The sequence below is a fragment of the Manis pentadactyla genome, chromosome 9 (genome assembly GCF_030020395.1).
Source record: "Manis pentadactyla isolate mManPen7 chromosome 9, mManPen7.hap1, whole genome shotgun sequence".
Lineage (NCBI taxonomy): Eukaryota > Metazoa > Chordata > Mammalia > Pholidota > Manidae > Manis > Manis pentadactyla.
This window is the reverse complement of record NC_080027.1, coordinates 57,867,741-57,884,408: the sequence shown is the minus strand read 5'-3', so window position 1 is coordinate 57,884,408 and position 16,668 is coordinate 57,867,741. Positions and strand designations below refer to the sequence as shown.

At 47.9% G+C, this 16,668-nt stretch overlaps 1 protein-coding gene and 1 pseudogene across 1 annotated transcript; one reads left to right on the top strand and one right to left on the bottom strand.

Moving 5' to 3' along the window:
• The first annotated feature begins 8,034 nt into the window (after positions 1-8,034).
• LOC118929747 (serum amyloid A-2 protein) lies at positions 8,035-11,307 on the top strand. Its single transcript, XM_036920128.2, has 4 exons — positions 8,035-8,166; positions 8,581-8,672; positions 10,433-10,571; positions 11,011-11,307. Exons 2-4 carry the CDS (start codon positions 8,585-8,587, stop codon positions 11,171-11,173), a joined length of 390 nt encoding a protein of 129 aa, XP_036776023.2. The 5' UTR covers positions 8,035-8,166; positions 8,581-8,584; the 3' UTR covers positions 11,174-11,307.
• Positions 11,308-13,460: 2,153 nt separating this feature from the next.
• On the bottom strand, positions 13,461-15,098 carry LOC118929781 (mas-related G-protein coupled receptor member X2-like; annotated as a pseudogene).
• Between the last annotated feature and the right edge of the window lie 1,570 nt (positions 15,099-16,668).

The window sequence follows — 16,668 nt, the reverse complement described above, 5'->3', positions numbered from 1 at the left end:
CTGAGCTGATGGACTCCATAGTCACTGCTACATGCTGCACACTTCTGCAGTCACATGCATTACTTAGAAACCACTTTGCATAGAAACGAGAAACGCAGTGGAGTACATGTTGCTAAGAAAAGTTTAGGTCAAGGAACAGAAAGGTCACCTGTCTGACACTTGGCTAACCATGTATAGATTAGAAGAAAACAGAAAGAAAAAAGCTTGCCTATGCTTGTTAATCAAAAGAGCAAATAAAAAATAATCATATCCTTGTGCAAAATGGTATAAATAAAGATGTCATAGGCGCTTTGTCGAGAGACCTCCTCCAACTGACTCTGCATCCTGTCTTTCCGTGCGCTGACTCCGTCTCACCCTTTTGGGCAACACCCACCCCCTCATGGGAGCTGGACTCTGGCAGTGTGTGAGCCACAATAATATTCTAAAATGATGGACACAAATTACATTTTATTTCTATACTGCAACAAATATGTACTGAAAGTTTAAATTCTTTTTAATGTGATAAAATACTGAATTCAAATAATTTTTGGATAATAAAATATACAGGAATTTGGCAACAAAGTAAAAAAATACATATCTAAGATTTACACCCAACTAGTCTCTTCTTATAGCAACCAGCCTGTTAAACACAAGAAAGATCATGTCACTCCCTGTTCAAAACTCTCTGGAGATCTGTTTTACCCACAAAGTCAAAGCCTTCCAGTAGCTACAAGATTCTACTCTGTCTTACCCACACCTCATTAACTACTTCTCTTTTCTCACTCATTTGCTTCAGCCACACTAGTCTCCTTCCTATACTTCAAACCCCAGAAACATCACCCCGGGGGCCTGGGTTGCCTATTCCTTTCAACTAGAACATTCTTTTCCCAGGTATTTGCATACTGGAACTTTGAAGAGAACAGATCTTAGACTTCAGGATGCTGGAAGATTCAATAATATGATTAATGTCACTGAGAGTGCTGGCAATAAATATGTTGGAATGAGGGCTGAGACACAAGGAAATTTTCCATGAAGATGGGAGAGGAGTGGGGAGATCTATCAACAAATATAATCGAGAGAAGCTTTGTCTCCAAATATTACTCATCGGATTGTCTACATCAGACACATCTGGTGGGAATTTTAAGAAGCAGATTCCTGGGCCAGCATCTTGAAGGTTCTGATTAAGCAAGTCTGGAGTGGGCTTCAGGAATGCCTGTGTTTGAAAATCTCCCTGTTTTGGAAATCACTTGTGCAAATAACATTGGGAAGGCTGGAGAGAGGGTGGTAGATAATTTGACAGGGACTTAAGAGAAGATACTCCAAAAAGCACTGGGAATAAAGAATGTGGAAATGGTGGTGGGAAGCAGGGGATGAAGAACCGTGTTTCCCACTCTATTGTTCAGGAATTGCAGGAGTGTACCCTATGAGAGAGGATGACATAAAGTGGAATTAACAAGAAAACATCAAGTTCCTGGTATTTGTTACAGGGGAATGAAATATGCAAAGAATGTGGTACCAGAGGAGAATCTTCACCACAGAGCCTTCTCACCTACGGCTCACTGGAAGGCAGTAGTGAAAGGACAGTAGAGGGTAGGGATGGTTGAGATTGACCCGTAGTGAAATTCGTTTTTGTGAGGTGACAGAATAACAGGGGTAAAGGAAACAATGGTTGGTTTAGCATATTGATTAGTGACAGCAAGCTGGGATTATTTACTGCTGTGGGGCTGAGTGTAGGGCGCTGTGCTGTACACAATACTTGTGAACCAGTGGAACTAACCTCCACAAAGTCCAAATGGACTGTAAAATGAAACAATGGGGATGCCTTTTTGATCTTGTCCCAAGGTGCTGATGTCTACTATCAACCAAGTGCTAGAGGGAACGAGGAACAAAGGAGGGTAGGGGAAAGAGTGGTTAGTGAGGGTATGTAAGGGAAACTCCCAAATTTAACATGGAAAATTTATAAATAAAAAATTAGTTTTCAGGCTGACACACAGCATTTAAACTTGGAGGCAATAGCCCTAATAGACTGGTCTTCTACTTTTTGAGTAATTTCTAATTACTGGAATGAGGATCCACGTTTTCTTCCTCGATCAGGGGTGCTTTGTGTGTTTATGAATTCATCTTTTCTAGGGTCACAGCTACTTCATTCTTTCTAACATATACCCCAGCTCTCCTAGGAATGACTCCTTCACTCACTGAGAAACAATTTACCTCCAAACCCCTTGCTGATGAAGGAGCCTTAGAGATCATAAATGGCTCAAGGACGAGGCCTTGGTCACACAAAGTGCCTTGGCCAGTGCTCTCTGTCCACCAGTTCCTTGCCTCTACAACTTAACAAATGTTCTTTTCTGGGAACTAGTACACCCCTTTAAAATGCAAGGGGTGGTTTATGGTAATTCCAGTTGGATGGTTTGGTTTGGAAGAAGGCCATCAGACACAGCTATCTCAGCTTCTGGCAGTAGAAACCCAGACTTTGCCCCATTTCACTTTCCATGCTTATCTCTGACAGAAAGTCCTATAACAAAACATCACAGGACCTTTCCAGTAGAGATTGTGACACTGAGTTCTCATCACAGATCCTAAAACCCAGCCATCTGGATGAAGTAACATGGCATAGAAATTAAAAGCCAAGCCCTAGAATAAGGCAGACATAGGACGACTTCTGGTTTGCCATATACTCATATTGTGGAAGAGCATTTAGTAACCCAGAGAAGTGTAGATAAATATATCAAGGGAGAAAGAGTGCAACAGAACACAATTCCACTTTTGTTCCCACAGTGAAACAACCTGGGAAGTTGCAAATCAAATGGTGTTCATGTTTTTAGGTAATGGTGTTAGGTAGGAAAATAGATATGAGCGGGGCGGAAAGAGAATAAAGCCAGCAAAGTCCGCTAAAAATATCCAGAGTTAATCAATCAAAGCTCAAAAAGACAGGAGCAACTTGGCATGGAATGTTTGAATATTCCCCAGTTAAAGGAGGGTACCTCAGCATAGCCCATGTCTTTATTGTGTTAATCATACAGGCCCAGCTTATTTTTTAACTTTACCTATATGATGTGTTTTATCTCCTTCGGCCCTAATCAAGTAGTTTGCAACCTACGCAACTAATTTAGGATGCAGGCCCAGCTGTAAACGACATAGTAAAAGGCAGGAAGTTAAGAAGTAAGATTCTTAACTCTTTAGCAAACAGACAATAACTCAGCCTGCCTTGGGGGCTGGGCAGGCAGTCTTGTTTGATATGCTCCCAGAACAAGACACGGGTATCCCAGGGAGAAATTAGAGCAGGAAGTTCCTTGTGTTAAGTTAATTCTAAGTCTTCAGAGACCACTTAACAAGTCTGTACCCCCAGCCCTTAGTCACATTCCTGAAGAACCTTTAAAAGGGGGAACCCCCAACCTTTCAGCATGCTCCTCTCTCTGAGCTTGCCCGCACTAAGTGCGTAACATTCTAATCTTAAACTTTCTCTCTCCAACCTTTCAGGGCACCTCTCCTCACTGGTTGCCTGCTGCACTTTTTCTCTTTTAAGTAACTTTCAATATAACTTTTACTTTGCTTGACTACTGTCTCTGCCCTTCAGTTCTTTGTCATGGTGGGAACAAGGACCGAGGAAAATACACAATGCTCTCCCAACAGTGGGAAGTGTTCGTTTTATTCTGGGTTCTTGAATTGCCTAAAATGATATCATCATTTATTTATATACTCATCAACTATTCATTGAGTGCCTTCTATGCAACAGCCAGTACACTAACTAGATGGTGGGCAAATATTGGGTGGGGGAATAACCAGATACATAATATACCTTCATGAAAAAGAGACTGAAATTGGGGAGAAAAATGACAATACATGCACAGAGAGAAAACTCATACTTCTTTGGTGATAAAATCAGTAAGATTCCAATAAATAAATTGGGAAGATTATGTGTATCAAAAGCATAATGAAAGAAAAGCAAAGGCAAGGTGTCACTAATCCTCTTAAGAGTATTCCCTCCCCCTAAGAAAAATGATCCCTAGGTACTGATATCAGTACTCAATCCCATCCTGTCCTCCTAAAAATTAAGAAAATCAGAAATGGCTCAGCTGTCAAAAATCTCCTGCCCCTTTACTTCCTGCCCTCCCTTCAGCCAGCTGGCTAGGGATTACTGCGACTGGGAGGACGGGAGAAATGACTTCCTTCCTGTTTCCTGTATTCAACAAGCTAATCATCAAGAATATAAAGAGACCAACCATTCAGTGAAGAATGTGGCCCTTCACTTCTATGTTTGGTATATATCCTTCTTACAAAGCACACACCTCCTCATGAAGTGAGACCACTTTCTTCCCAACTTGGAGTTTGCATTTGCATTCTCTAGGCACCAGGAACCCCTGATTCAAACCTGTGTGTACTTAGTTCTATGTCTCTTCCCCCAAAAGCTGTTGGCTGAGGCCTATTGCTCCTCTGAAGACCCCTGTACTCTATCTGATGGAACAGTTCAAGGTAAAGAGCAGAGAGAGATACTTGGTGGGGTCCATTCACCAGCCCACCAGCAGCAACAGAGAGGCCACCCTCAGGATTGCCAACATATAAAAAGGCTTTGCATTGTGTTGTAAAATATTTTATTTTCTTTCTTTTTAAGACATTTATAAAAGGGAATAGTGGATTAGAGACAACTCAGAACTCAAAATCTCTTATGGAATTGTGTAATGTTAGTGAAACTGGGAATTCATTTGGGGAGGGGAAGTTTTGTAAGACCCAGTAATTCTTAAGTTTTGTTTCAATTTCAAGTGATTAATAAAAAGGACATCTCATGAATCATCATTAAATAACTGTACTAGTTAGGCTATCCAAATATTTAGATTGTTAAGCATGTTTTTCCATTTTATAAAATGGAAAAGGTTTTCATTACAGATGGACAATAAAATGTTATATCAAAAAAGAGACTCCTTTTCCTTTTACACTCATTGGCAACGACATCCAACTTAGGAAACTTACCGCTTATGATTGAGCAAAGTCAAACACTTTTTACATTTACTGGAGAGTCTGTCCCAATCTGCTTAGTTAGCAGAATAAGGAGTGATTGTTTAGCTCTGTGTCCTACACATTCTGGAGCTGCCTTGTTTCTCTTACCTTCAGAGAGACATGGTCAACAACATAGTGGGTCAATAAACAGAAAGTACTTTTAGGTCCCAGTGATTTGCCTTCCAATTTTCCTTTAATTAAAGCTGATTCTCTGCCTACATTGAAACTCACGTCTCTCTTGACACACCATCTTTCCATGATCCCAGTGACGTCTCCTCTAAGCACACCTGATGGATGGGCACACTGCCCAGAGCAGGGTCCTCAGCCTGATTCAAGAGCTCCAGACTCATTCACCACATCTACTCCCAAGGGTGGGGAGCTCACAGCAAGGCGATCTGATCCTCCCTGATCTTAGAAGGGAAGCTGGAGCAGGTGTCACTCAGAAAGACTGGGGAGAGTGGGGACTTGGACTCCTGCCTGACCTTCTTGACATACAGGCATGTTGACCTCCATGCCCAGCACACTTGAGAAAGGCCTGGAATTACTGGCATTTGGACCAGTGAGAAGGTTTCAGGGCTCAGGAAGAAACTGAGCCTATGTCTTCCTATGGTCCCGCTGGCTACAGCATGTCCCAATCTGTCTCTCAACTTCCGCCAGAACTGCCCATCTTTCCCGCTCTAACCCTGTGGGATCCCTCAGACTCGTGGGGAGTCATCAGAGGATGCAACACCTTGTGTTTCCTTACCTTCTCCCCAGGTCCATCCTATCTCCGATGAGACACATAATACTGCATCTCAACTAGTGTTCCTGCCTAGGTGGCTCAAAGTGTTTCTCCTCCCACTGACAATGGTGGCGGCGGCAGGCAGGGTGGAGGGGAGGATTTCTTCTTCTTCTTTTTTTTTTTTTTTTGATTTTTAACAGTTTGGGCTCTTTTCTGCTTGAGATACTTGTAACAATAAGATTTCTGTTTTAAAATATAGGACTTATTATTATTTAGGCATGGCAGGGCTGATAGATCAGGAGGTGACTGTTTAAAAAGACAGTTCCTCACAGATCCCAAAACAAGGAGCTATGCCACGCCAGGCGGGGGCCGTGCCGGGAAGCATCCGTGCAGGTCAGAAAGCAGAGGGACCGAGGTTCACACGTGGAGGGAAAAGCCTCTGTGCGGTTTCCACAGGAAGGCACTGTGAGGCGGGGCAAGCAGCCTGAGGATTGGCAGGCTTCCTTCTTTTTCTGTTTCATTTTAGACAGAATGTATAAATTTTGGTAAAATGCCTCTGTCACACTGAGCTCCATTTTAGGGAATTTGAAGGAACAATCTCTATCATTTCAATTTCTTTATGAGATTGTTCTATTTCTCTCTCTCTCCTTGTACCCACTTTGGAATTTATATTTTCCCAGAAATATGTTTACTTTATCTAGGTTATCAAATTTATTAGCACATATTCTTCTTTTTCTGAGTCATGACTTGTTCCAGAACTTCTACCTTCCTGTTATTTTTTCTCTTCTTGAGGATTGCTATTGATGATTCTACTGCTATTCTACAACATTTAAACTTTTCTAATAATTTCCATTTCTGTTTCTTCCTGTTGTTTCTTGGAAATGTTCCTGGAGCTGTTCTGCCAACAAACTGCTTTATGATTGATCTGTTCTTAATTTCTCTACAAAGTATTTATATTAAGTATTATATTTGTGGTCTTTATTTCCATTTGATTCTTCCTCAAAATTAATAGTTCCTCCTTCATATTTTCTTTTATCCATTTTGATGATATTTATTAAGTTTATTATACATTTTCTTTGCATCTCTCCAACCCATTTCTTCTGAGAGATCTGGTACTATCTTTTCAGCTTATAGTCTTTCTTTTATAAATATATGCTACTTGGATGTCTGGTAAGTTTGCCCTGGGAAGTCAGCTGTCTTGCCTCGAATGTATGAGAGTGTGTGTGTAGACAAGGTTGTAAATGTATGACGCCTAGGGGGTTTCACGTGGTGGGATGTAGGGTCTGAAGAGGGAGAGGGACAGGGTGAGTGGGTGCCCTGCACAGTCACAGCACCACTGTCCAGGATGGAGCCATGTACTTGCTGCCTGCAGGCCATTTGGTGCTACATCACCTCCTTCCTGGCACCTACCCTTTGCAAGAATGGTTCTCTGGTCATCGTACCGCCTAGCGCTTGCAGTGTGAACATGAACTGAGGAGGATGAAACCAGCAGCGGCTGACGTGTTCCCGTCTCTGTTCATATACTGGCTTCACACTTGCTGGGCTCCAGCAAGACCCTCTTCTAGTTCCCCCAACAGTCCCTCTGGAGTGGGTTAACCCTGATATTAAGAGTCTCAGAGTGACATGGGAACAGAGAATGACCCTCCAGTTTAATACAAGATTCAAAGAACATATCATTCCCCAACAGCCCCATTTCCCTGACTGTGCCCTGGTCCTAACAGCTGGGCTAGACGTTTATTGAAGCACACTCTCACTCCCACTATAAGGCATCACCAGACGGGCTGAGGGGAAGCAGAGGCCCCTCCTCTGCCCCTAGCTCAGGAGCCCGCGTACATCACACACACACCTTCAGGGATGAGCCAGCTGAGCAGGGCTTTCCCGGGACTTGGAGCTGCAAGCTCAGCATAAGCACACAGTCTGGGGGAAGGAGCCTTCCAGGGCACCCAGGGCATCTGTGCGCTAGCCTGCCAGTTTTGAAGCTCAAGGACATTAGACGTGAACTTACAGGGAGTTGATTTCCAACACATCTATCTGCCTCTGGCCCACCAGGGACCACCTGAGGAAATGCCACCTGGCTGGAGGAGGAGACCTGCAACCACACACCTTCCAGCAGCCCCAGTGCCACCATCCCTCTGCCCCACACCCTTCCTCTCTGCAGCCCAGGGGACCCTGCCTCAGCCCCTCCAACCATGCCAGCCCCACCCACGGCAGCCAAGGCACTGCAAGCAAACGTTGCCTCCTCAGGGTTGCACAACTCGGGGATGATGACCTGTGCACGAAGAAACCCTCTGTGTCCAGGAAGGTCCCCTTGGCAACTTTCTAGGGGAAGTGGCCTGGAGGGACTTTCCCCGGGCACCAAGGTCACTGCTTCCCACCCTGTGACCCCTGCAGGGGAGGCTCAGTATAAGTACCATCCACCTGTGTCCAGCAGGCAGGGACCAGCAGGTCTGCTCCACTCCACTGGATATCAGGTGAGGGACAGCTCCACGAGGGAGTTGTTTAACAAGAAACTTACTCTGCTCTCTCTTTCCCAACGAGATGGTAATTCCCTTGCAAAGTAATGAGTCTGTTTTGTATTTGTCCTGTATGTGGTCTGTGCTGTCAGAGTGGCACATAGTGAGTGCTTTTTGATTAATTATAGGCTGCTTTAGGGAGGGACAATTTGGACCCATCTGTCCTCTTCCCCTGTCGAGGCCACCTCGGTGACCTCTTGACGGTCTTGGGTTCAGGGCTGAGGCACTTAGTGAGACCCTACTGCAAGGTCTCCTGGATGGGGATGGGGCTCTGAGACCCCCAGGGGAACAACCAGGCTCTCTTGGACGACGAATCCCAAGGGGGAGCCCCAGTCCTGTCCCTGTCTCCCTGACCCTCTCCTTTCATTTCAGCACGATGAAGCTTTTCGCAGGCCTCATTTTCTGCTCCTTGGTCGTGGGAGCCAGCAGCCAGTGGTATATGTTCCTTGGTGAGGCTGCTCAAGGTAAGGGGACTGGAGGGCTTGGCATCTGTGGGCCACTAGGGTGCACCCCAAGCTCTCACAGGGGTGGGCCACTGTCTGAGCTTGTGTTGCCCTAGGCTGTGGGATGTGCCAGGTGTTTGGGGGGCTTTTCATCAAACCAATTGAAAACCGCAGGATTTATGTCAATCAGCTACTGGAGAAAAACCATTCAACAATTCCAGCTGACAAGCTAGTTTGAATAGAAGACGTGAGATAAGCCTGGAAATGATATAAAATTTCCCTCAGGCCCAGTTGCATAAAGTATGATTAAAACTACCCACTTTCCTTGTCCTCCTCTCCGCCATCTTCCTTCCTTCCCTCCTTCTGTCTCCTAAGTGGATAATTCAGAGAGACTTGCAGCTTACCTCGTCTGGTGCTCCCCGTGCTCAGTGACACTGTCCCTGGATTTGCCTCGTTCCTTTCTCTCTCTGGCTGTTTAACGGACAGAAAAGGAGAACTAATAACACATATCAGCCTGCATGAAGAACTCAGTGCTTTCAGACAATTTTGGGTGACCACCTTGCTGGTGTGCCTGGTTCTGAGGAATTTTCCACGACACTTTCAGTGCTAACTGGAACCATTCTAGGCACACAGGGACAGCTCTGGTCAAGCTGGGACGGGTGGCCTCCTACTCTAACTGCAGACTGTCTCGGTGAGGCAGGCATCCTCCCACACTTGACAGGGAGAAAACGGAGGCTTAGAGCAGCCAGGTCCATTGCCAGGGCCTAACTGCCAGTCAGTGGGTGGCAGCAGAGGTCTGAACCCAGCTGTGTGTGAGGCCACAGCTCTTGCCAGGCAGATGTGTCTGAGTACCACTTCCTGAAGCCTGGTGGTTCTCACTGGGTTCACCTGGGGAGCATTCAAACTGCTGATGTCTGAGACCCACCCCAGAGAGTCTGAGGCCATCAGCCTGTGGTGGCCCAGGCATCAGCCATCAGCGTCTCCACAGGTGCTTGGAAAGCGCAGCTAAGGCTCGGAGAGAGAGAACCGCAGCTCCGGGCTTCCTTCCTGAAGCAACACACATCATCAGTTCAGTCTCTTTAGAAAGTTTTCCAAACTTTAGGCTGTTCTTCATGCCCATAAAGGTCATAAGGCCTCAGTCCACATTCTGTCCATCCTGCTGCTAGGGCACATTTTCCTAGTGTCGGGGCAGAAGCTGTATGTCTCTGCCTTTCTCAGAATCTGCCTGCATGTCACCACCTACCCACCCAAGTCTTGGGTCTCGTCGTATGTAGCTTCACTCCACAACAGAGGCTCTCATCCAAGGACGTGTCAGTGTCCTGAGGACATCGGGCATGTCTGGAAATGCCTGGGTGTGTGAACCTGCATGAGTGGGTGGAGGTCAGGAATGCTGCACAGCACCTGTAGTACTCAGGCCAGCCCTGAACCCCAAAGCGTCAGGCCCACAGTTTCAGTCGTGCTGACTAGAACCCCTGCTCAGTAACAGGAGCACCTCCTCCCTCCTTTAACCAGATCCCACAGAGCCCTAGCAGGGGGGTAAGTGCAGAAGGCACCACAGGGGTGAGCCCAGCAGGCACAGCACAGTGTGTCCCGCTAGCACCACTCTCACTAGCGCTCCCAGGAGAAGCCACCTGGCAGTCAGGGGAGTTCTTCTCACGCTGTGGTAGCCAAGGCTGAAAGCGCGTCAGTGGAAGGCTTTTCATTCCTTGATTCTTCTCTAAGGCATGTCACAGGGTTTCTGCCCACCTGATATGCCTTTTGCCATGTCCTTTCCCTCCCAGGGGCGTGGGACATGATGAGGGCCTACTCTGACATGAGAGAAGCCAATTACAAAGATGCAGACAAGTACTTCCACGCCCGGGGGAACTACGACGCTGCCCAGAGGGGCCCTGGGGGCGCCTGGGCTGCTGAAGTGATCAGGTACCCGGGGCCCTGGGGCTGCAGGGCTGGGTGAGCAGAGCTTGGCTGCCTTTGGGCATCAGGAGGCGGTGGCCCTAGAGAAGGGGCCGTGGGGGCATGGATTCCTCCTTCTGCCCATCCCCCCGCCCTCTCCATCCATGCCCAGTGCAGGGCCTGGGCTGCCAGCAGAGCCAAGGTGTGGCTGGTGTAGAGGTGGGAGCCCGCCCCCGGGAGGCCAAAGTGATAGCCAAGGATTCCCAGCCCTCGCCTCGCCCAGCATCGATGGGAGGGGGGCATCCGCCTGGGCTGAGATGGGCTGTGTCCGGGCAGGCCCAGTGTTTTAGCCCCTCTTGCCTGGGCCCCTCTCAGCTCACTAATTCCTTGGGAAGGGGAGGGGCACAGAGGGCGGGGCTGTTGTTTAGCAGCCCCTGACTGTTGTCCACCTTTACCTCCTTTCCAGCGATGCCAGAGAGAATTCTCAGAGAGTCACAGACCTTTTTAAATATGGAGACAGTGGCCATGGAGAGGAGGACTCGAAGGCCGACCAGGAAGCCAACGAGTGGGGCCGGAGTGGCAAGGACCCCAATCACTTCAGACCCGCAGGGCTGCCTGCCAAGTACTGAGCGTCCTCCTCACGCTGCTCCCAGGAGGCGCACTCAGGGCCCCCTGAGGACTGGTCCCGAATCACTGAGTTCATGTTCTCAGAAGCTGGTAGAAGGGCATAATGGGTGCCTAATAAATGCTTTAAAGGATTGAATGTTGGAAAGTGTGTGTTGTTCTTTGGTATGAGGACTGCTTGTTTGGCAGCAGGGGGATGGACACCTCATGAAGGCTGAGCGGGTCGGTGCCTGTGAGGTTGGGTGATGGGGAGACGATCTCAGCATCACAGGGGCACACGCCCTGCCCAGCCTGTCCCCGAATCAGACCCGCTCCCCTCGCCACGCCCCTCTGCCTGCTTGGCTGCTATGTCCAGGCCCTTCCGCGTCAGGCCTCCCCATCCCTGGGATTGTGTCCTGTCACCTTCTCTGCCCGCAGTGTCTCTTCCCCTTAGTTTTGCCCCTCCCGGTGTCTGTGTCTGGGGGCCGGGGACACAGCAGGGGGGGGACGGGACCGCGGAATCCTGCTCCTGCAGCGGCCACCTTGGTCTTCCGTTCATCTCTCAGAAACACCTACAGATCCGGTCACTGACCAAGTTCTGTCCACGCGGCCTAAGAAAGGCTTCCGAGGCAGTTTCCCTCCACTCTACTTTCATTGCCTCAGTTCTGGCCAAACTGGTGTAGTCACCCCCTCACTGTGACTGTTTCGTCACGCCTTCTGCGCTTCAGCTGGCTCACAGCTGAATATGAATGTGATATGATGTGTATTTTGTGATATGAATACAAAAGGGGGTTCAGGGTAGTGAATGCCTCTCTTAACATGGGTCCAGGCAGGAGCAGAAACCAGGCTGTAATTTGAAAAGGTGAATTTTCACATAAGGAATGTTATCTGGTAACACGATTAACCACTAAGGAATAGAGAACATGAGAAGGTAAAATTTGAGTAAGGGTGCTCCAGAAGGTTGAGATCTAGAACTTATTAGACCACATTGGATGGCTGATAAAGTTTGCTGTGTGTCACAAGCCAAAATGACAAAAAGTCCTCCAAGGTGGTACCAATAAAATTCTGCAGGCAACGTTCCAAGTGTGCAGTTGAACTATTAGGAATGTGACAGGGTTCCTGCAGGCTCACTTGGAGGCTGCCCACAATGGGTCAGAAGCTAGAATGCTGTTGAACTTTCTGGAAGGCAGCTGTGGAAGGCAGTACTATGTACTGAAATGTGTCCCTCCCAGATATGCTAAGTCCTGATTTTCAGGGTGTTTGTATGTGAATTAAGGTTAAGTGAGGTCATAAGAGTGGAGTCCTGCCAGATAGGATTAGTGTCCCTGTAAGGGGAGATGACCAGAGAGCTCACACTCTCTACCATGGGAGGACAGAGCATGAAGGTGGCTGTCACAACATAGTAAGATAGTGGAAATTGTACGTCATCTAGGAAGTGGTCAAAAACATTTAACTTATACTTTTGCTCCCTATCAAATGCACTGACCAAACACACTTAGACATATCCTGCACTGCTTTCAGCCTTTTGCTAAAGGAGGATTCTTCAAAAGTAGGAACAGTCTGGGACCCAGAGTTGGCACAGGTCTCCTAGGAATGGGGTGAAGGGCCCTGGGTAAGGCAGTCCCCAACACACTGCCCTGGGTTCTTCTGTGAGACGGTGTTTGTTTAACAGGCACCGTCTCATTCAGCCTGAAGAGAAGGATTATTACCAGAGGAAAACCGCCCACAGTGATAGGCGCAAAGTTGGTACTCAAATCCTCATCTCTATAACCCAGAAACGGACATTGGTCTGTCTTCTGATAAAGTCACTGATAAGCCCAATGAGCAAAGAAGATGGAAAGGGACAACACCCGATAAGAAGACTGCTATATCCCAGATCCTTGGAGAATGGAAGTTTGAGTCCCCTCTACAGGCAGGGAACCACACCAAACGGAGACGCAGAGGTGAGCTGGGTTGGGTGGTGGAGGAAAGTAGGTGTCCATACCAGCCATGGCCATGTGACTGGCTGCAAAGTACTGTAATGGTTTTGAGTACCTCTGGGATGTGACTATGTGATTGTCTGTATTACCCAAATACTTTTTTCTTCTCTCTTGTTCCCTTACCATCATAACAAATATGTATTATTAGTAGTTAATTGTATGGCCCAGTGTTTAAATTACAGTGCTTAAATTTAAATTTCAAAAAGGGAGCTTGATTCACTGCAAGAAGAATATCATCCACAGATAAAAAGGAACCTTTAACTTCTTTGAGGGAAAAAGTTGGCATGTTTCCAGTATACGTGGGATACGGATATCATGTTGGGGAGAAGCTTGACTTTGCTATTGTCTTTATTTGAAATTAACTGTGATTTAAGGAAGTGTTCATAGGTGCCAAGTTGACAAAGGGTAGATGTGATGGGTTTGAAAGTGCAAACTTGGCTAGGCTGAGTTACACTTCCCAGAATTCCTTTCCCTTACATTTCTGGTTAGGGTGGACATAGAGAGACATTCTGCACAAAACTTGGAGGTTGGAAACGGCGCCGCAGCCACGTTGTTTTCACACATGGAAGGCTGGTGCAGGGGCGCCAGGGTGCTCGTGCATGTCACTACCTCTCTGTCGGCTCATCTCATCTGCGTGAGGCACCGTCTGGGCCTGCGGCTGCTCCCCCTTCCCTTGGATACTCCTTCAGTGTCTCCAACTCCTGGACCAGGTGTGCTTTCAGCTCCACGGTGAAGGGAGACAACTTCTCCTGAAGAACTCCATCTCATGACAACTGCGGGCACTGAGAAAGGGTGACATGAGTTCTGGGGGTTCTCGCGGGCTTTAGCTCATGCCCCTGGGTTCTAACTTGTTCTGCACATTTCAAGCTCCAGCGTCAGAAAGACGAACAACAGCATTACAGAGGCATTGTAGCCAGCCCCCACAGTAGTGGTGAGTGTCCAGCCCATTGACAAGTGCATATAGAATCTTCTAAAGGCACTGCTTCTCTGACTGAACCTGCTCAATCTCTGCATGCACAGGCAGTACACCAAAGTACTGCCAAGTCTCCATGGCTCCCTGAGCAGGGCTTCCTCCAATTTTACATAACCTCATATCAGCTATGCCCTTTTAAGCTCTCTGGAGAACCACCTGAGGGTTTGCCATTCCTGTCTCTGATGGCTAAAGGAGCCGATGACAAATAAATGATGGTGACGACACTTCTGTTAACACCATGCAGGATAATCCCAGTCTCCCCAAGATAACAGGAGAACATACCATAATCATTCAACATCCAATAGAGGGGAAACTATTGGAAGCTGGAGAGCAGGTCGTAGAGGGAAGACCAGCCCATCTTGTCAGCAAGATGACCACAGAGAACCTGGCCAGCTGCATCCGCGAGGAGCTACAGAGGGTCCTGACCAGCAGGGCCAGGATGCACCCAGAGAGAAGCACAAATATGATCAGTCAGGCTGCAGCGATGAGATCAAAAGCCTGACACTAAACGTGGTCAAAATCCCTAAACAGGAGGCCACAGTACTTCCCTTCCAGGAGGCTCAGCAGCAGGGACAGGGCCCAGAGCAGGGCACATATGACAGCTCACGTGTGTCTGGGGCAGTGGCAGCGGTACCAGATGGGCCACAGGACTGACACGCAGCGCTCCACGCTAATGGCGCTGAGGATGCTCAGGCTCGCGAGGTAGGCGAAGGTCAGCACAGGGAGCACAAAGCTGGGGTTGCACCTGGAGATGGAGTGGAAGGAGCCCATGAGTTCCTCCAGGGCAAATGCCGTCTGGAAGGACAGGAAGAGGAAGTCAGCCCCTACCAGGTTGAGGATGTAAACGGAGAAGGCGTTCCTTCTCAGGCGGAAGCCCAGGAGCCAGAGCACAACCGCGTTTCCTGCCAGCCTGCCCAGGGCAGGTATGAGGGTCAGCAAGGTCGGGATGAGGGACTCCACACTGAAAGTCTCCGGAGGGGCCTGGTCACTTCCGTTCATTGGTGTGAATGCGCTCGCCCAGCCAGGGATGGTGGGATCCACGCTCAGAAACCCTGCACTGCTGCCCCTGGGAACACAAGAACGATGAATATAGCACTAACTATATAATCACAGATTCTCAGGGCCCCCTCTCTGTGGGAAACACTGTCCCCGTGTTACAGAGGAGGAAGGGGAGGCTTGCACAGACCAAAGGCCACACAGCCTTGGGGGCCTGGAACTGAAATTGAAACCCAAATCTCTGACTCGGAAGCCTGGGCTCTCTCGACTGTCTCAGGGACCCACTGCTGAAGTAGGAATACTCTGTAGTCAAATTATTCCCCCTCCCCCAACCAGTCACAGACCAGAAGTTATAGACACAAATATAGTCCACCGCACACATGTGGGCAATATGTTATTACTGACTCTATATAAAGGCCCCACCCAGGGCTCTGGGCTGCATGGCTGCACGAGAGCAGAGGCTGGAGTAGTGGCAGCGCCGAGGACAGTGACTGAGAAAGAATATCCTAAAGACAGAGAAGAAAATTCTGGCACAGTATCTGAGAAAGCAGGAGAGGGCTTTGTGCCCAAATATTACTTCTTTCAAGTATTATGGAGTTTCAACATTTATATTTTTTAATTTGCCAGAATTAACAGCTGGATCATTTGGACTCCCTTTCTTACCAGTGGGTTTCAGTCCTGGGAAAGTTCACTCTTGTTTCAGTGAGACCAAAAAACGACACTGGAACGTTCTTGGAGTGAAAGGGTCTATACCCAACTTTATTCCCAAAGTGGCAGGCCAAACACTGCAATCCCATCCACTTCAGGGCAAGTCTGCATGCAGCAAGCCGATCTCTGCCTCTGGGCCGCTCCGCCCCACGCAGCCGTCTCTGTCTCTGTCCTTGGCGCTGCCACCACTCCAGCCTCTGCTCTCCTGCAGCCGTGCAGGCCAGAGCACTGGGCGGAGCCTTTATATAGAGTCAGTAATAACACATTGCCCACACGTGTGCGGTGAGCAAGCTGACCAGGGGTAGATGAGAATCCTGGCCACAGGAACATTCATTTTCTCTACATGCCCCTTACAGAATGTAAAGAATGCAGCATACATAACATACTCTTCTTCTTCCTTCATTCACAATATTGCTGTTTTAATTGATCTTCAGTTGGTCTGTATATCCACTCTTTACAGTCTTACCTCCTCTGACTTCAATGCATGTACCTCATGCTGCACCCCTTTAAACCACTTGATCATTTCTAACATGTCATTTGAATCCAGAACTATTTCAAACATTCTGAAACATTCTTCCATGTGTTGATTCAGGAACTTTGTAATAGCAAACACATTGTGTGTCCCAGGCATTGTTCCAGGCTGTGGAGTGTTGGTGGGAACAGCAGTCACAGACAGGACTGAGCTTCCCCAGAATGTGGGTGGGAAACGACAAGAGAAAAGGGACAGGCTCCGCACTGGGGTCTCTGTCTGTGGGAAGTCTGGAGGAGCTGGATCCAGCAAACAGCCTGAAAAGGCACAGCTATTTTGGCAGGAGTGAAACTAGGAGAGCTGGTGTTCCCGAATCCTAACTGACAGTTATTGATC